A 22161-nucleotide genomic window follows, 5' to 3' on the forward strand; every position below is an offset into this window, starting at 1 on the left:
ACGGACGACGGACGCGAAGTGATGATAAAAGCTCACTTGGCCCTTCGGGCCAGGTGAGCTAAAAAAAGATAAAACAGTCATGGAACAGTAAAAAAAATGTACAATTACTGTAAACATAATCCCACTAAATGATCGTAGGACATTGGAGTAATCATAAATGATACATGGTTTCACTAATGATGGGATCCAGTAACAGGTTAATTGTTCTAATGTCATAAAAAAACCAATGTTGTTTCATTTCCTGAGGTGCAGTCAAGAATCAATTAAACTCTCAATACTTTAAATATAAGACTTATATTTAGTAGGATAAAGTTTTTATCGTTAAGTGTAAAAAATAAAACTTTATAAATTTTATGACTCCGAAGCTGTAAACTGTATAGCCATTTTAACGAATACACGTGAAATAAATGGAAAGATGAGCTTAACATACATTTTTTGAAAGGTTCTAACTTTGAGAGTATCGTTTGCTCATCGGTCAGTATTGGAATTATTTAAAGTCGAAGTACTTAGAATAGTTCTGAATGCATAAAAACTAAGTTATTTTTTTACTATGTATTTTTTATATGTGTTATTAGGTTTGGCATTAATTATTATTTCACCATTCCATAGTTTTCATAAGTAATAACTTCTGGGTATGTGACTATTTGAATTTTATGATATCCCTAGCAGTGAAGTAATAATAATTGCATCGATTTGATAGTTATAACTGATGGGTAGACGACTATGTTAATATTTGTGAATCATTTGTTCTATTGTATGTCTCTAGATATATATAATTCTTTGCAGATACTCGAGTATATATGCTGTTGATAGTACTTAATAGTTGTATACTTTTACATAATAAATTAGCACTGAAAACTAAGGCTGTCATTTATACACATAAAAAAGACATGAAGATATGTTTGTAAAGACACTTTTATTTGATATTCCCAAACCAGTTTTATGTTTGTGTCCCCTAGCACCTAGGAGAAAGGGAGTTGATTCATCAAATTTCGGAAAAGTTTGTAAATCGAATTGCTATTGACTCGATGTGTTTTTGAAATTCTCGTGTTTAGAATTATATAATTAATACGAATTTTGGTTATTGTAACACGTTTTTTTTTCAAAAGGACAATGTATTACATAAAATAGCGTTACTTAGTAATATAAAGAAAGAAAAGTCAAGAGAAATCCAAAATATCATGGAAAATATCTAAGCTATAAATAGAGATCTATAATAAAACTGCTTTCTTTAAACAAAGGAATACAAAACTGCTGGACCACAATAGCGAAAACCCTCTACTACCCGTGCAAGGAGAAAATCGAGCCCTACTATATTCTCAACAGGGGAAGCATGAGAATAATCACTGAATAAAAATCGTTTACATTCGCGTCAGATAGCAATGTTTATCGAGTAAAATAAATTCATAATTCGAAACCGATACAGTGGTATATGTACTTACGTAAATCAATCATGTCAAGTATGAGACTACTCACCGTGGTCCATGCAACTTATGCTTGGCCCGTTTGGGTTCCGGTGGTGTAAAAGTTTTCTTTGGAACAGGTTTGAAATGTTTTTCTTTTGACATGACATCCTTTCCGTGCGTCATTTTCAACATTTGTATCCAATCCAAGTTGCAACAATACATATTAACTTTTAGCTCATCAAAAATAGATATTTCACATTTACACTTCATTGTACTTTACAATATACGAGAAACACTCGATTGCTCCTAAGAAAACGATCGGTGTTGCGATGACAGGACTTGACGTTCATAAAAAGGTCTATCGGGTCCTACTGACAATATAAGATATATTGATTGTTTGAATATCAGGTAAATTTCAGTAATGTATCCTCATAATTCTAAACAAACTTCTCTCCTAGTTCCTCTAATTAAACAAACTATTATAATCAATAGACATGTCTGTTTAGCAATTAGTTCATAAATAAGCTTCCGGAAATTTAGATAGACAGGCTGTTATGAATATTGATGTTGAAGGTGGATCAAGATTTTTTATGTTTGATTTCCAATGAAACCTTTCCATTAATTTGCATGACATTAATAAAATATCAAAATATTTTATCAGTTTCCTGCAGTTGTCTGGGGAAAGATAATAAGACATTAGATGATTGATTGGTTGCTGTAATTAAAGTCCAGTGCCACTATGTCATGCATACTCAGGACGAGATATCGAATGAATGATATTGAAAGTTCAGATAAAAAGTAAAATCACAAAAATACTGAACTGCTAGGAAAATTCAAAACAGAAAGTCCTTAATCAAATGACAAAACCAAAAGCTCAAAAACATCATAATATTGATGTGACAAAGGAGATTTTACTTTTTATTATGTTGTTGAGTAAAACTAAGAAATATTATAAATAATTGCAAACGTATTTGAGAACATCCAGCTTGGTATAGTTTCATGAAATAAAGCTTCGACATTTTAAAACACATTACACAATTATTTATAATATACAGCACTGTTCTATCGTACCAACGCCTGGTTATCAATACCAGTGTCATTTATCTAGAATTCAAACATCTTGAACAAGCTTGGTTATCGTCGAAGATATCGATTGTAACAAGGTTATTAAGATGTATGTTTTTTTTATCGTTATATGTATACTAAATGTAATATATTAAAACATTTTAAAGCCATTATGCAGTGTTTATTATCATCATAAATTATATATAAAGTCATATGAAACTTGAAACTTATAAAAAAGTTGATTATGTTTTATATACTCGAAGGCTTAGTTTTACTATAAAACAAGGGTACGTAAACGTTCTTGTAAAAGAAAATCTTTTATGTTACCAAAATCTTCATAAATGTACTGCTCTTAAATTATTGTCTTCACGACTCTAATTCATCGACATTTCCCGTATGTAGTGACTTATAGATTCGTAATACATGTTTAACAAATCTTGCATACATGACTTACTTTAGTATATACGCATGCGTTGTTTCAATAATTCGACAACATTATAATTACCAGAAAGTCATTTCCTATGACTTTAACTACATGGTCTATTTACTAAACTCTGCTTCATAGATACTAATATTGAAATTTTGTATTTTCACCACATGCGGGTTTCATCTACAAAAGGGTCATCAGTGACGCTCGAATAAAAAAAAGTTAATTAGGTCAATTAAAGTACGTAGTTAAAGAGCATTGAGGACGAAAAATTCCTAAAAGTTTCACAAATACAGCTATGGTAATCTATCCCTGAGGTAGAAATTAGCCTAAGTATTTCAAAAATTCAATGTTAATTCTGACTACTGGACTGGTGATACCCTCGGATATAAAATGCCACCAGCAGTGACATCGACCCAGGAAGCAATCGCAGAAAAACTCAAATGATTACAACACAAAAGTAGAGATTGATTCAAACAGATCTAGTGTGGGAATTGCATATTTCGAAATTAAACTTCATAAAACAGTTATTATGTTGTTTTAATAGCTTGCAAAGATGACTTAAACCTTTGGTCGGTTGAAATCGTTTCATGATCAACTGGAATGCCAAAGACCAATCTATAAAATGTTGATAGAAAAAAATTGGTTTTAAGTAAGTTCGCTTAAGAATGACTACTAACTCAAGGGATAAAGAAGGCAGACCCTTATTTTTTCATAACGCTCGCTGGTAGTGTTTTTACTTTAATTACACCATATATAAGAATCCTGGGTTTTAATTGGTTGATAGCCAGTGTATTTTTCACCAATTTACTGTTCATTTTTTCACGCCGCCGGGATATATGCAAAAAGGATATGCCTTTTTTACCCTCTCTGCCGTGGTATTTGCCAAAAAATACTCTATCCGATTGAACGATTGTAACGTCACGATCATCAATGCGTTTTTAAACGATAACATTCGGTGTAATTAAATATAATCACATGTTCTTGAGGGGTATTTGCGAAAAATACCAGTCTTGAGAATGAATTTCCCTCGCCTTACGGCTCGCGAAATTTAACATTCTTTCGACTATTTTTGAATGTTTTTTTTTCTCGCAAAAAAACCTCCTTAACATGATATATTTGTTCAAAACGTACTATTTACATGCAAACCTCGTTTATCCTGCTTTTATTCTCCTAGCAATTTTGCATAAGTTTGTTGATATAATTAATTCGTTTGATGTGTTTGAGGTTTTGATTTTTCCATTTGTTAAGGGACCTGAACAGCGGTATACTACTGTTGCCTTTTTTTCGCTTTGAATTTTCCATGACGGACGGTAGTTTTGTTATTTTTCTTTTTTCCTTCATGTATATTATATAAGTGAGTAGTCATTAAGAACAGGCCTGATCACAGGGTTTATGAGTCAATCTCATGAGGTAACTATAAATGAATAAAGCATTTTTTGTTTATCCTGTATTAAAATGTTGGTTTTTTTTTTATTTAATATAATTTTGTGACAATTATAAGAGTTGGACCTTCCATAATGACTTCTAAACAAAGAAAAACACAGTAAAATTATTATATACAATGTTGCGTGTTCTCGTTACGGAAATCAAAACCACCGAAACAACAATTGTAAGAAAGTAAGAAATCAAATGATTCCTTCTCCAGTTCAAAGATCAATCAAAGGGCATTGAAATATTTTTCTTCCAAATGAACTGTACTACCCTCAATATAAGTCAGTCTAGAATTGTTGAAAACAAACCAATACTTCTCCTTGATTACTGTCAATTATCCTGAGTTAATGACCAAGAACAAATTTGAATCGGCTGGAGGTTAGCAATTACCTTTGTCAAATAAAATCTCATATTTCAATAATTACTGGAATCAGTGTTACGGGTAGTTTAACAGACGGTATGACACGAGCTTTAATTCGATATTATAGATATGTGGATGAGATTGTTTGTTATAAAAAAAATCAGAGTATCCACACAGTCATTAATATTTTATTATATCTGAATTATAAAACTATAATTGGTTCTTTGTTGGAGGGAATACTGTATATAATAACAGACTCTGAAACAGTATGGTACTTATAATGTTTCACAAACGTGTTTTATTTTATTGTAGTACATTAAAACAAGTACAATTAAACTAAAAGATAGGAATGTTTTTTTCTCTTAATTTATGAAAGGTAAATCTGCAAACAATGATAGTCTTGATCGAACTGACATCGGGGCTAGATTAACGAATGAAAGTTCATAGACATCGAAGGAAAAACTAGAGAAGACCATACCATCGCAAAAAGGTTACTGCAGAAATAACCCGTAGATAATGCAATGACGTAAAAAAAAAAATCAATTAAGTTTTTTCGGATCATGAAAAAATCCTTATTATTAACTAGTTAAGCTTAATACTAAGATATACATCCATCTCGAAATCAAAGATCCCTTGAGTAGACTTCATGACAAATGTGATAGTTTTGGCCTTTTTCGTGTATTTTTTACTTGAATTACATGAAGGCTTTTTACAGATCAAAGTTTGTTCAACAGTATGACAGAGTCTGCGCTGAAATAGTGACATTACTACCTTATAAAGTTTTATTCCGCTAGCACTAACATCGACTGGGAGTAACAGTGACAACTATTAAATGTTTAGATTGTAGTACATGTTAATTATGGTGTCTGTATTATCAAATTCGTTTTCTCTCAATCGATTTATTACTGTTGAACAGCGGTATACTACTGTTGCATTTATCTACAAAACCAACCCTTCTTTATTCAGACTACACAAAATCAGTTGCCTTAAATCAAAATTTTGAACACCACGAACATCCTTCGAAAAAAACCTAGTCTAAATTAAATACGTTATAGTACAAATATGCATTATGAAGAAAACTTTGAGTTTTAATGTCAATTGTTCTTTTGACTTGCATATTACTAATACTTAATGTTCGCATTTTCGTAATTTAAAAAATGTCCTACATGCAATTGGAATTTTAAAGTTTCACTTTATTATACGAACAAAGCCTTGTCACAAAGCAGATCGAATCAAAATCATAAATTTGATTTTGGAGATTCGCCAAAATCAGGACACCAAAAACAATATAAAAGAATTTCTGGGTCAGAACTCAAGACTAAATTAATGGTAAAAATTGTCATAGTTTATCATTCAGATTGAAACAATTGTTTTACCTGGAACTAATAGTTACTCTATAAAATCAATTAAAGAAATTTAAGACGCATGTCATACGAGGAATGATATAAGTTATCAATTAAAAAAACTAATATAAACCACTAGATACCTATGGGAGACTAGAATAACCCTTTCGCTTTAAAAAGGAATAATATATTTGACAACTTGATATAATAAATACAATGTTTAAAAAAATACTGCGAATCTTTCATGATTCCATTAAACCATGCGTCTTCATAATCAACAAATGTATGATATAGTCTACTGTAACTAATTTTGCTACGTTAGAATTCGGAAGGATCACTTCAACTAAAACAATACGGAGTTCGTGTTGACCTTCTTACCTCTATTTATTATTTATAAAAGAACTTTTGTATGAAGTACATTGAAGATTGATTATAAGCTGTGAAAAATAATCAAACATAAAGCAATTTGATAAATATTTATGAATAAGTCTGATACAATTGCACAAATATTTTTAAAATTCGGGTAATGGTGTTTTAAATTCTTTGATGAAAATGTACATTAAATGTCAATAAAAATATGTTATCTCACTTTCCTTTCTAATGAGCTGAAACGTTATATATTTGGTATAATGATATTTTTGTAACGATTTTAGCTTACAAAATTGTAAACGCAAGCACATAGAAATATGTGACCCTTAATACACATGATTTCTTGTTCTCTTAACAAGTGAGACATCTAGGAAGAGAAACAATATCTTCCTATATAATTTTACAGAGGAAATAAGATATGCGTTGCCAAACAATAGGGGTCCCTTTTTGTTTTTATGCACCATTGTCCTCCGTAAAATTTTATAATAGAAGTCGGGTAAATACATAGTAATACTCTTCTCTATGATACTATTTTGATTTAGAAGCTTTATTATCAACGTATTCGTTTGCAAAGCATATATTTTGCTCAAAGATTGACAGTATATGCTATAAGTTGAAACAGTCTAAACCCCTGACAACAATGCACCATCTTGGTCCCCCAATGTATGATATCACAAATATAATTCAGCATGATTTTTCTTACATGCTTTTTATCGACAGTGAGGGTCGCTTCAGAACTAAACTTTACGATAAAACGCATGACAGTTTTCCAATTATTGTGATACGAAGTATCTGTACTACAATCAACAAAACGATATATTAAACACGAAGCCATTCTCCTTTCAATGTTTATTACATTCTCAAATTTAACTGATTATAGCTTGTTATGCGGTACGGTTTTGTCTATTGTTGAAGTTCGTACGGTGACCTACACTTGCTAATTTCTACGACATTTATACTCTGATAGGGAGTTGTCTCATATACAATCATATCGTGCAGATTACTTCCAGATTACTGCCGGATTTTGAATTGAGCAATATCACAATTATCGTAAAAAAAGAAGAAACCGCCAGTCCCCCTTCTGAAGCATTTGGGCTCACTTATATTGTTAGGGTTTAAAGCTGCTGAATCTTTAGTTTTCTGGATTCACTGTCGTCTTTTCGCTTTGGACTATGGTGTCGTCATTCCTCTTTAGTTGCGATGGTTTGCTGTCCCAATGTTGTATCCTTGCTCTTTATGATCATATTGATTCCTTTTGACATGCTGATTACGGATTATATATCAAATTTTCATTTGATGAAGTGTAGATGCTTATCTTAGTGACAAAATTGAAATATTTACTCTCGGATACTTATATTTATATCAAGTTTTATGCAGTTCGTGGCTACCTTGCCTCTATTACTATTCACAAAAGTACTTTTGTATGAAGTACATTGGGGAGGATTGATTCTTCGCGTTGTTAAAAACTCAAGCATAAAGCAATTTGATAACCATTTATGGATAATCCAATACAACTCATATTGAAATTCGGGTAATGCCATCTTAAATTTTTTGATGAACATGTACATTAAATTCTAATTAGCATATGTCATCTTACTTTCATCTTTAATGAGGTGAGTCATTTTACATTTGGTATGATGATATTATCGATATATATAATAACATATTATGTAACTTCATTTTCTCTCTGCAAATGAGATCTTCAATGAAGCAAACATCAAATTTATATACATTTTTGTAAAGGAAGTAAGAAATCAAATAACACGGCTTTCCTTGAAAAGGTAGACTCCTTCTTTTTTGTTTTATACACCCTACGCCTCCGTAAGATTTTAATGCAGGTCATCATCAGGTTACAGCATAGTGCTCATTGGTGATATTTGGAATTGAACTTTTAAGCTCCGCATATCTTTTGATCAACCTTTTTTTTTATAGTAATTTGAATCCGTTCAAACCACCGAATCTCAATCACCCTATAGGTCCGCCAGTGTATGACAGCACAAATTTGGTTGAGTTGGATCAATCTTGTTTTCTTACAAATAGAAATTGATAGTTAAGGAGATGACAGGGTTCCTATAAATCTTTCAATTTTTGTACATCTTTAATTCGGTAACACCTTGTATGTAAGGAGTAGGATACCTCTCGTATATTGATATCCAAAAGCTTGTTTTTCATGTTGTTTTCCATTCATGTTTATCTTGTGAACATAATTGCTTACTGCTACTGTTACACATCCAGCATACGGCACTGCCATATATTGCTTAAATTTCAACTGATTAAGACGCAGTACACGGTGACCTTTTTATCCTTTTTGATCACTTATAAAAGTACTTTTGTATGAACTTTATATTAGATTGATTCTATAGACTATGATAATCAGTCAAACATAAAACAATTTGATAAATGTTTATGAATAAGTCTGATACAATTGCACAATTATATTGAAATGCGGGTAAAGCCATCTTAAATGTACATTAAATTTCAATTAGCATTTGCCATCTCACTTTCAAATCTAACGACCATATACATTATATATTTGGCTTCATGATATTTTCGTTACTTATAATGACATAATAATTTGTAAAGGCAGACGTATAGAAAAATGTAACCTCAGTAGACCTAAATTCATTTTCTTTTTTTAATTGAGACCCCACTGAAAACAATCCATCCGAATTAGAGGAAGTAAGAAATTAACATTGCAAAAAAGAAAACGTTTCCTATTTGTTCTTTAGATTATTAAACCCCAGTACGTTTTTATACTATGCAAGGTAAATGTATAGTATAAATATTAATGAGTAAGTCTGATACAAAAGCAAAGTTATATTGAAATTCGGGTAACGCTATTTCAAGTGTACATTAAATTTCTATTAACATATGCCATCTCACTTTCAATTCCAATGAGCCAAAACGTTATATATTTAGCTTGATACTATTTTTGTTACGTATATTTATGTACTAATTTGTAAAGGCAAAATTATAGAAACATATAAATTTATGTCTATGAGTTCGTTTTTCCTTTATAAATGAGACCTCACAGAGAACAAACATTATTATTGATATACAATTTTGTAAAGGAAGTAAGAAATTATCACTGCAAAAATGTAGACGTTTCCTATTTTTTTGTTAAATCATTAAACCCTAGCACGATTAAAGTAAGCAAGGTGAATAATATAACCATATATATATAAAGGATAATTGTTGCTATCAGGAGTGTTATCAATGTTGCCTTCTATATACAAAGCATGGCTGTTGCTAAAAGCCTTGTCAGTGATAGACGTGATTAAATAAGTTTTCACAAAAAACTAGTTGTGATCATTACATAATTATACAATTTCATATTTCTAAAAACCAAAAGAAATATTAAGATTCAAATTCAAAAGTTGCTGACACCGAAACTTGCGTCATGTGAACATAGTAATATTCCTTTTTTCTAACTATTGTTAAATTAAAGACAAATTTGTAATCCCCAGATCATAATCCTCTACAAAGTACATTGTAGGTTACTTCTATTGACTGATTAATAGTAAAACATAAAGCAATGTGATAAATATTTATGAATAAGTTTGACACAAAAGCAAAATCATATTGATATTCGGGTAATGCCATCTTAATTGTACATTAAATTTCAATAAGAATATGCCATCTCACTTTCAATTCCAATGACCTGAAACGTTATATATTTGGCTTGATACTATTTTCGTTACGTTTAGTAATACACGTATGTGTAAAGGCAGATTTAAACAAACATATAACTATAGTAGTAGACATGAATTCATTTTCTTTTTATGAATGAGACCTCACAGAGAACAAACAATATTCTTGATATACAATTTTGTAGAGGAAGTTTAGAAATTAATACTGCAAAACTGTAGACGTTTTCTCTTTTTTCTTTAGATCATTAAACCCCAGTACGATTTTAACTAATTAAGCAAGGTACATTGAAGACCTGTTGGTGACCTTCTGCTGTTGTTTTTTTCTATGGTCGGGCTGTTGTCTCTTTGGCACATTCCCCATTTCCATTCTCAATTTTATATCTATATGTATAGTATAACTATATATAGAGAATAATATGTGCTATCAGAAGTGTTAGAAATGTTGACCTTTGCGAATCATATCTGTTGTTCAAAGACTTGTCACTGATGAAATAAGTTTTGAAGAAAACATAACTAGTGAACATTTACATAATTCTACCGTTTCGTATTTCTAAAAACCAAAAAGAATATTTCAATTCAAATTCAACAGTGCTACCACAGAAACTTGCGTCATGTCAGTTTGTGAATATAGTAATATTCCTTTTTTTCTAACTGTTGGTAAGTTAAAGACAAATTTGTAAGCCCAAAATCTTACTCCTGTATATTGTAGGTTAATTCTATAGATTTTGATAAATAGTAAAACATAAAGCAATGTGATAAATATTTATGAATAAGTTTGACACAAAAGCAAAATTATATTGAAATTCGGGTAATGCGATCTTAAGTGTACATTAAATTTCAATAAGCATATGCCATGTCGCTTTCAATTCCAATGAGATGAAACGTTATATATTTGGCTTGATACTATTTTCGTTACTTCTAATAATGTACTATTTTGTAAAGGCAGGCGTATATAAATGGTTAACTTTAGTCGACATGAATTCGTTTTCTCTTTATAATGAGACTTTCAAGAGAACAAACGTTATTATTGATATACAACTTTGAAGCGGAAGAAAGAAATTAACACTACAAAAAGGTAGATGTTTCCTTGTTGTTCTTTAGATCATTAAACCCCATACGATATTATACCACGTCAGGTAAATGTATACATGTAGTATAATTTCAGGACAATATTTGCAATCAGTATCGTTTAGCAACGTTCCCCTTTGCGATAATGTTTCAATAATCTAATTTTATATCATTACATAATTGTACAACGCCATAATTCTAACAACCAAAATTGTTAAATTCTTATTCAAACAATTCCCACCACAGTATCTTGCGGCATGAAATGTATAGGGAGGTGTTGCGACAGAACATAGCAGTTGTGAGAATAATTCGTAGCACACAGAAATTTCGAATAATAGTTGGATATGGAGGTAAATCATTGCTCTTCGGATTTCAAATAAAAAAAATATATTTATTTTTATCAAATTGAACATAGACATTTATAAAACGACGTCAGAATATCGGCTTATCATTCATTTCCCCAAACGGTAACAGAGGAGAATACGACAAGCACTTCATCCAAAATAGGTGTTCATGTCTTTGTTCACTTTAAGATTAACCTTAAATCAGAATTTCTCGGAATAAAGGAATTCACCAAATCTGATTTAGATGGATACTATTTTTAGAAAAAAGAAACCGTTATCCATAACTATTAAAACAAAGACTTTGCAAAGATTTGGTCGTTCTGTCGTATTATGTTAATTTGTATCAGCAAACACTAAGATTCATAATTAAAGAAATATTATACGTCAATTTTTCTATTTCATAGATATGTAAAATAGATTTATGTGTGTTGAGATTACAAAATAAACTATAGGATTAAAAAAAACTTTTAAATTCCAATCTCGTGCAGCACAGTTATTTGTTTTCAAAAATGAAGATTGAAAAATCACGTCCAGCACAGTTATGTTTTTTTTTAAATCTTAAGACTGAAGAATCGCGTACAACACAGTTTTATGTTTTTCTAAAATTATTTTCGATAGTGAAGAATTAATATATTATTCACTTACCCTGCCGAGAATATCCTTTTATCCGACATCTTGACTTGTACCACTGATAGACATGTGTGGGACGGGGACATCCTCCCCTGACTTTGCCCGAGGGGTAGTATATCTACAGACACACTTCCTTCCCTCTTCATCTTATTTCATTTTTGTAATCCACTCTTTTCAATATCAGAACCTTTAAAATAGTAGCATATGTGTAGAAATCTTGAGTTTGAAAACTTATGTTATATATCGATACCAATTATGAACAAATGTCGTTTTCACTTGATATCTATATGTGTCTCATATTTAATATGCAAATCCAGATAGTTCGTACTAACTTAAATAAGTTATATACCGATACCAATTATTAACAAATGTCGTCTTCACTTGATATATATAGGTCTCTCATTTAATATGCAAATCCATTCAGTTAGTACTAATATAAGTGATATTTCGATACCAATGATGAACAAATGTCGTTTTCACTTGATATATATAGGTATCTCTTATTTATATGCAAATCCAGTTAGTTAGTATGCCTTGTAATGATGTTACTATCCTGTTTTATTTTGTATTTAATTCAATCTCCATGACCCTTTAATTTCATCACAGAAAAGTACCAATTGAAATCATAACCATGGGTCATCGATTTAATTTAGATGTTTGTATTCAACGACACCATCTACTGCAAGTACCTCACAAAATGTATATGATTAAGAAGTCTTTGACACTTTGTATCACAGTGTATTGACTTTCACAAAAGGTTTTTATCTTCTTGTATCAATTATTCACGTTATTCAAGTTTGTAATAAGAAGTACTATTTAAGTAAGCAAATATGGTCGACAAAAAAACAAACTTTTATGCTTAAGTTAAAAATCCGTTTGTTATAACCGAAATTGAAATAATGACTTGTGTATGATATTAAAAAGCATTGTGTGAAATCTGAAAAATGACAAAAGTTTCATGCTTGGTGGAACATTAAAAACAACAGTGTTTTAGTCATTTAAGTTACAACTATAAGTATGACAAACACTTTGTAAATATACAGTATATAAGATCGTTACGACCCAGTGACATATTAGAATTAGGATAGGTAGTCCCAATAAAGGATTTTTTTTCTTTCAAAAAGGGGAATGTTAATTAAAGTTGATATATATATTCGCAGTTAAGTCCGCTCTGGGTGAACGTCGTTAAATAAGATATGAGAAGTTTTTAAATGAAGTCATGGGATCAAAATTAAGCATATTTTTTTTTAGAGAAGGCTGGTGGGTGGGGGTTAAGACATTTAAGTTAAAGTTGAATTTTTGATAATAGGAAATCTATCTTTCTTGGAATTCTTTTTTCAACAGTTTTTTTTCTTTTTGATTTGGACTTAATATCGAAAAATATTCAACTCGTGACCGAACAACACGGATAATTAACTCATGCGCTACGCGTATTCGTCAGTTAATGTATTGTTCGGTCACTCGTTGAATATTTTTCTCTATTTGAATTCTTCGATTAGTTATTCTGTAATTACTGCTTCACACTACAGCACATCAATAAAGAAAATGAAAAAGAAAAAGAAAATACAATGACAACTAAAAACTGTTGAAAAAAGTTAACAGATTGTTTCCATATCCTATCAATTATTCAAATGCATTAATCTGATTATGCCAAATTATGCATATTAGTTAATCAATGAAATCTGTTCACACTTAATATAATTTAATATGAATGAAAGATGTGTAGGAAACTCCAATGAGAAAGAAGCACATCAAAAGTTAACCAAGGCAGGCATGCATTAGTCAAGTATGTATATAGTCTTTAACGAAGAACAGGTACACATGGGTAAGCTTAATTCGAACATGGAAGTATTATAAATTTGTACTTCATTTTACTCATTTTAAAAATACAATTTTAAAACAGATAAGAAATGGAACCTACATTAGTTATATTGTATTGCAGGAGTACGTCTGGTCACAAAGGGGTAAAAAAGTCCCTTGAATTTGACAGTTGTAGGAAATTAATGCTACATTTAATTGCAGTAAGAAATTTTAAAGTCATAAACATATCTCCTGTGTATTTCAAATCATATTTTTTTTTATTTTTTTTTTTTTGCTTTTCTATAGAATATTCGGAAACCTCAAGTTACATGATTACTTCATAATAAGCTTGTACACATGGAAAAAAGGGGTAAGATTGAATTGATTAACTCGGTCCCCATCGTAGGCATAAAGTATTATTATTTTCTTATATGCAATGCCGAAATGTAATGTGATATTTTGTCTTTAGTGCTGGGCAGGATAAAACTGTACGCGTGCCAATTATTTCTTTCTTTGAAACCAAGGAGGTTCTCATATATTAACCTCCTTGTTGAAACAAAGATAAATTCTACAACATTTTTTGAAAAGTAAAATTTTTACAAAGACTAATAAGGGGAAATCAATGGTGGTATTACACCTATAGCAGACAAAACACAGCACGAATAAAACCAGTCAGAAGTAACAATTCGTAATGAGATAGTTAAAGGTTTAAACGTCTATGTCGGTAACTTTCTTTGAAAGAAAGATTATTTAAAGATCTGAAAGTCGGTGCAAATTTATCTGTCAATATATCAGCGGGAAATAATTATTATTTTTCCCTTATGATGTACATCATTACACAAATTTCTATTTTTATGAAAACAAATTGAAGTAAGAAAAGATAGAAACATTTTGAATCAAATTATTGTAGACATAACTTTACTCTTAAAATTGACTCTCAACAAAGCTCAGATGCCACAAAGCGTATTTTTATCTGTCATGAAAATGGTTGTGAACGCATAACATATTCACTGATTTGGTTTGAAATTAAATACTTTTTTTTTCAAATGCACTGATCTAAATGCACTAAATGTTGCCATGATTGTAATGTGGGCAAGTAAGCGGTTTGAAAAAAGTTTAGGACCGCAGGATGAATTTAGAGATAAGATCAAAGATGTGTTCAACTTGCCACCAAACACCAAATGACCTAGAAGTTGATATGATGTACATTGTATCAAAAGTTTACGATAGTACTCAAAAGACTAGTTAAACCCAAATCTCTGATTAGCTTACTTGTTAGCTGAACCATGAAGACATTATTAGGTTAGGTATGGTATCCTCCTTTAAGAGTAGACTGGTCCGACAGATAACCACTGTATCTGTCTGTAGGACTAGACTACACAAAAAGCAGGTTAGTATACCTTACCTAATTATGACTTCACGGTTCAACTAGCAAGCAAGCTAGACAAAGATCTTACCTTTACCTACACACTCAATGCATTTTGCTGTAACGCACAAAAGGAAAAATTGTTTGTTTTACGTATTATCAAATGTTAAATTTTAGAAACTTACAATATTTTTAAGCACTCAAAATACAAGTTAAACCTACTTACTAAATGTTATGAGTTAGTCCCGAATCAGAAATCTCGTAAAGGATTTTTTTTTTTTTTTAGGAGGCTGGTGGGTGGGGGTTAAGATATTTTAAATTAAAAGTGTTATTGTTGATAGTAGGAAAATATCTTTCTTGTTTTAATTACAAAAAAAGGTTTGATAGTATCGGTAACTTTCCTATGAGAAAAACGACATTCCAAATCTACTTGTACTTAATACCGCAAATTAAGGCAGTCATCAAATGCATATTACTGCTTCACACTACAGCATATCAATAAAGAACAGAAAAAGAAAAAGAAAAGACAATGACAACTGAAACTGTTTATGGTCTGGTGACAAATATATATTATTGAAAAAAAGCTAACAGCCTGTTTCCAGAGCCTATCAATTATTTAATTGTATTAATATGATTACGCCAAATTATGCATATTATTCAACTAGAATTTAATCAATGGAATGTGTTCACACTTATTATAAACTGATGTGAATGAAATGAATGTGTAGGAAACGCAAACGAGAAAGAAGCACATCAAAAGTTAACCAAGGCAGGCATGCATTATTCAAGTATGTATATAGTATTCAACGAAGAACAGGTACCCATGGGTAAGGTTAATTCGTACATGGACGTATTATACATTTGTATTTCATTTAAAAAATAATAATAATTTAAAAATACAATATAAAAACATTATAAATGGGACCTACATTAGTTATACTGTATTACATGTGTGATACCACCTAATCATTGTACGGCTGGTCACAAAAAGGGTAAAACAAAAATACCTTGAATTTGACAGTTGTAGGAAATTAATGCTACATCTAATTGCAGTAAAAAAAATATAAGTCTGACATAAACATATATCTTGGGTGTTTCAAAGCACAACTATTTTTTTATATATAGAATATTCGGAAACCTCAGGTTACATGATTACTTTTAAAAGCTTGTACACATGGAAAAAGGGGTAAAATTGAATTGGTTAACTCCCAGTGATGGTTATTTAAAATTGAGAATGGAAAGGGGGAATGTGTCAAAGAGACAACAACCCGACCAAATCAAAAACAACAGCAGAGGGTCACCCCCTTTTTCAGGTCTTCAATGTAGCGAAAAATTCCCGCACCCGGAGGCGTCCTTCAGCTGACCCCTAAACAAATATATACAAGTCCAGTGATAATGAACGCCATACTAATTTCCAAATTGTACACAAGAAACTAAAATTAAAATAATACAAGACTAACAAAGGCCAGCGGCTCCTGACTTGGGACAGGCGCAAAAATGCGGCGGGGTTAAACATGTTTGTGAGATCTCAACCCTAATCTCAACCCTAATTTTCTTATATGCAATGACGAAATGTAATAAGATATTTTGTTTATAGTACTGGGCAGGATAAAACTTTATACTCGTGTCAATTATTTCTTTCTTTAAAACAAAGATAAATTCTACAACATTTTTTTTAAAGTGAAAATTTAACAAAGGCTAATAAGGGAAAATCAATTGTGGTATGTGGTATTACACCTACAGTAGACAAAACGCAGCACGAATAAAACCAGTCAGAAGTAACAATTCGTAATGAGATAGTTAAAGGTTTAAACGTCTATGTGGGTAACTTTCTTTGATAGAAAGATTATTTAAAGATCTGAAAGTCGATGCAAATTAATCTGTCGAAACATCTTCACATTCAAAATATATCAGCGGGAAATAATTATTATTTTTCTCTTATGATGTACATCATTATACAAATTTCTATTTTTATGAAAACAAATTGAAGTAAGAAAAGATAGAAACATTTTGAATCAAATTATTGTAAACATAACTTTACTCTTAGAATTGACTCTCAACAAAGCTCAGATGCCACAAAGCGTAATTTTATCTGTCATGAAAATGGTTGTGAACGCATAACATATTCACTGATTTGGTTGGAAATTAAATACTATTTTTTTTCAACTGCACTGATCTTAATGCACTAAATGTTGCCATGATTGTAATGGTAGTAAGTTAGCGGTTTGAAAAAAGTTTATGACCGCAGGATGAGTTGAAAAATAAGATCAAAGATGTGTTAAACTTGCCGAGGAGACAACTAATCACCAAACACCAAATGACGTACAAGTTGATATGATGTACATTGTATCAAAAGTTTACGATATTACTCAAAATACTAGTTAAGCCCAAATCTCTAACTAGCTTGCTTGCTAGCGGAACCGTGAAGTCATTATTATGTTAGGTATACTACCCTCCTTTAAAACTAGACTAGTCCGACAGATAACCACTATATCTGTCGGTAGGACTAGACTACATCGAAAGCAAGGTAGTATACTTGACCTTATAATGACTCCACGGTTTAACTAGCAATCTAGCTAGTCAAAGATCTTACCTTTACCTACACACCTTTACCTACACACTCAATGCATTTTGCTGTAATGCACGGTAGTAAAAAAGGTTTGTTTTACAAATTATCAAATATTAATTTTAGAAACTTACAATATTTTTAAGCACTCAAAATACTAGTTAAACCTACTTACTTAATATTATGAGCTAGTCCCAAATCAGAAATCTCGTAAAGGATTATTATTTTTTTTCTTTTCATTTAAATGTTATCATTTATCCATTTAGAAAGTAGGGGTTGATCGATTCATTGTAGCATTCATTTACATGTGTCTAGACTTTAGGCAATTAACAGTTTATGATATTGCATGGACACTTACATGATTAAAGATTGTATTCCGTTGCTAAAATCAAGATATCGTTTCTGCTAATGTTGTTGGATAGTTTGTTTAATGACATTTATCCACCCACACTTTAATTAATGTTAAAAGGAAAAAATGCTTATTAAAATGCAAGTATATGCTGCATGTATGACACCTATCTCAAAATTCCGAAGCGCATACTGCTTGGAACAGTTACCCACATCTTCACTAGCCAAGAATCACGATCCACTCCCTCCTAGGGAAGATGGGTAGATTGTAACCCTTGGCTAGCGAAGATGATTTACCTACATCTGTATGTTTTAAAGCAATATCATGCTGATGATTTGTCCTTACCTTTTTTTTATACGTATACTATTTAATAAAGATTGCATTATATGTAAATGCAAATATTATACGGAAATACTTAAACTATACTTCCAAAAAGATGAAATGCTATCACCATTGAATAACAAACACTATATTCATTTGACCAATTGTTCTGGATTGTTTTTAAATCTATAAGATGACCATGAATGTAACATGTGCATTGATTTGGTTGGAAATTGAATACGTATTTTTTAATGCATTGATTTAACTGCACTAAATGTCGGCATAATTGTAATACAAGTAATTTAGTGGTTTAAAAAAAAAGTTCTTGACCACAGGACACATTCACAGATAATATATGGTACGAATATCAAACTGGTTAAGAGGTTAATATAAAAACAAAAGAAGATGTGGTATGATTGCCAATGAGATAACTCTCCACAATAGACCAAAATGACACAGAAATTAAAAACTATAGGTCACCATACAGCCTTCAACAATGAGCAAAGCCCATACCGCATAGTCAGCTATAAAAGGCCCCGAAATGACAATGTAAAACAATTCAAACGAGAAAACTTACGGCCTTATTGAAGTTTATCCTCGGCGTAATTTGCCACAGACCTTAAGCAAACAACCACTATCAAATATTTCCTTTCAAGAACACTTACAGAAGCTTCTGATGACTATAAAAAACTAGAGGGTCCTAGGACCCTGTGTCGCTCACCTGATATTTTTATTTACAATTGATGCATGATAAATGCAACTGTTGTACTGTCGTTTAGTTTCAGAGATATAATACTAAAAAGTGCGTTTGAAACCTATGTTTTATTTCAGCCATATGGGCAGGCAGGGTCATCATACACAGTGGTCCCTGGATATCCCAGTGGTGATTTAAACCAAGTTTGTTTAAATTTGACAGTTGTTTCAGGGGAGAATTTTGTAAAATTTATCTAACGAGAAATGCAAAGTAATGAGAAAGTTGTGAAGTTGTTTTGTTGTTGCGCAACCCCCCCCCCCCCGCTCCCCCTTTGCCAAAAAAAAAACAAAAAGGTAATAAAAAATTATCATATAAGGGCAATCTATCCTATTAATGATTTCTGCAAAATTCAGTTGATTGTGCAAGGGTTGTATAGCCAGCTGAGGTCGTTAAAAACTCTCTTTTGTTGTTGCAGATAGATCTTGACCTGATAAACAATTTTACCACATGTCAGATTTGCTATAAATGCTTTGGTTTTTGAGTGATTATCCAAAAACTGCATTTTAACCCTATGTTCTATTTTTAGCCATGGCGGCCATCTTGGTTGGTTGACCAGGTCACCGGACACAATTTTTAAACTAAATACCCGAATGATGATTGTGGCCAAGTTTGGTTTAATTTGGCCCTTTAGTTTCAGAGGAGAAGATTTTTGTAAAAGATAACTGAGATTTACGAAAAATGGTTAAACATTGACTATAAAGGGCAATAACTCCAAAAGGGGTCAACAGACCATTTTGGTCATGCTGACTTATTTGTAGATCTTACTTTGCTGAACATTTTTGCTGTTTACAGTTTATCTCTATCTATAATATTATAATATTCAAGATAATAACCAAAAACAGCAAAATTTCCTTAAAATTACCAATTCAGGGGCAGCAACCTATCTGACTTATGACGAGGTTGAAATAATCATTCTTATAATAAAACTATTGTTTTTATTTTTGTTCTTATTTTGAAGAAAAAAATTACCTAGCTACAGCTTCAATAGTTTATATCAAACAGTATTTTTGTTTCTATGTACTTTAGTGAGATCTTATGTAACACGATTGATTTTCACTGCAATTAACGTGTCGAAATTGTAAAAAAAAAAGATAATTTCTGGTTGAAACCACTCCTTATTTTATTTCAGTAATAGAAAATTATCTGTAAACAAGAATTAGAAGAAAATCAAACTAATATTTCTTTATAACTTGCACACAATTTCTATAAAACAAACAAAAGTATAACAAAAATAATCAATTTCATTGAAATTGTGATGATTTTTTTTTCTTTCAAATTGTACTCATATTGAAGTAAATATTGTATTGGTTTTTTGATAACCCATCAGGCAACTATAGAGAAGGAGAGTGAGTTTATATCGTAGTAAAGCGAGAAAAACTCATAAATTCAAATCCTTCCCTAATTTCTTGTTGATACTGCTTAGTCCGTGGTTTGCTTAGTGCAACCTCAAATATATTCTCCAGATTGCAAAATATCATAATGAAACAAAGATTCTGTGAAGTTTCAGTGATATCAAGTCTACGATCAGGGAGTCCAACAGGACTAAATCCTAAATCAGATGTATCAGGTGTGGCTATGAATTACCCTATAACATAATTGGATTTCATTTTAAACAGTGTACAAGTTTTTCTTTTAATAAAATCTGTTTTTGATAGGGTTTTTTTGGTAGCAAAATGGATGTCATATGAACACTGTACTGAATATATTTTCTGCAATTTTCCGCAAGCTGATAGGACCTTTAACGTGGCCATGTAATTTAAAATTGAACACACAGAACAGCAAGCTATAAAGGGCCCTAAAATGACAAGCCTAAAACCAATCAAACTGGAAAACCAACGATCTACATTAAAAACGAGAAACACTTATTAGCAACACTAACAAACGACAACCACTGAACTATAGGTTCACGACTTATGACAGGTGCACATAAATGCAGCGGACAGTCCCCCGACTTGAACATTTTAACAGGCACCAACCTTCACCCTAACCTGAAACAGTAATATAACATTACAACATAAGAAGACACTATAACATATCAATTAAACCATTCTTCGTTCTATTTGAATCAATGAAAAACTAAAGATCACTAAAGGTACGATAAATTGATTGATTGATAGTTGGCGTTTAAAACCAATTTTATCACACCACTATAGGACAACTAGTCCCCAAAAGTTGCATAACGTTAAATAAAAAACAGGTAAAAGAAAACACTTTCTTATGGTGACAAAATATAATAGATTTAGAGTATACAGTAAAGTAAGTATATACAGTTACATAGATCATTAGCAGTGAATGTGTAAGAAATAAGAAAAAAATAGTTTAAAATAATCAATTTTCTTCTGTAATCTGCAAATATAAACAAAACAAATAAAAGCAACTTACCGAAAAGTGTTCTTACCTTTTGATGTTATGATATACGACACAGTTATTCCTAATAAAATACATATGTCACATTTATGGAATATCATTTGGATATGTCAGAGAAGACTTTTAAGAAAATATATATTTCAAATAATATTTCATCTTGTATAATCATCTATATGCAATAAATCCAACAGCAGTCTGCACCTAAACAACGTTAGGAAACTATATATATAACCACTTAAAACGTAATGCAATTGTGTCACACAGAAACTCTGTTAATGTAAACAAACAATAAAAACAATACATTGATTTTCTTTATGTTTGCTGATAATTGCAATCTTACTGAAAGTTGAACATTTCCTGTTGGTAAAGGATATAATTACTCTAGTCTTTGTACTACGTTCACTGCCTCGATAAATGAATGGAAATCTTTGTGTTTTCATATAAATGAGTTCTGTCACACGATTTGCTCTTTATTTGATGCTAGTTTTATAAAGAAAGTTCTGTAAGCTCACCCAAGACCATACTTTGGTGTTTAAAGTAA

The 22161-nt window shown here is 31.1% G+C and overlaps 1 protein-coding gene across 3 annotated transcripts in view; it reads right to left on the reverse strand.

Annotated features, from left to right (window-relative positions):
• Positions 1-22161, reverse strand: part of LOC143048265 (uncharacterized) — a 60046-nt gene that overhangs the window by 24844 nt on the left and 13041 nt on the right. The window contains exons 1-2 of one of the 3 annotated variants that reach the window (XM_076221845.1): positions 21652-21764; positions 12113-12284 (exon numbers count right to left, since the gene is read on the reverse strand). In XM_076221845.1, the coding sequence (XP_076077960.1) occupies positions 12113-12243 (131 nt within the window). In that variant the 5' untranslated portion in view covers positions 12244-12284; positions 21652-21764. Of the gene's footprint in view, positions 1-1476; positions 1726-12112; positions 12285-21651; positions 21765-22161 lie in introns of those variants that run through there. The other 2 variants (XM_076221844.1, XM_076221843.1) reach the window with 2 other exon arrangements.

This window comes from Mytilus galloprovincialis, chromosome 10, assembly GCF_965363235.1.
Source record: "Mytilus galloprovincialis chromosome 10, xbMytGall1.hap1.1, whole genome shotgun sequence".
Lineage (NCBI taxonomy): Eukaryota > Metazoa > Mollusca > Bivalvia > Mytilida > Mytilidae > Mytilus > Mytilus galloprovincialis.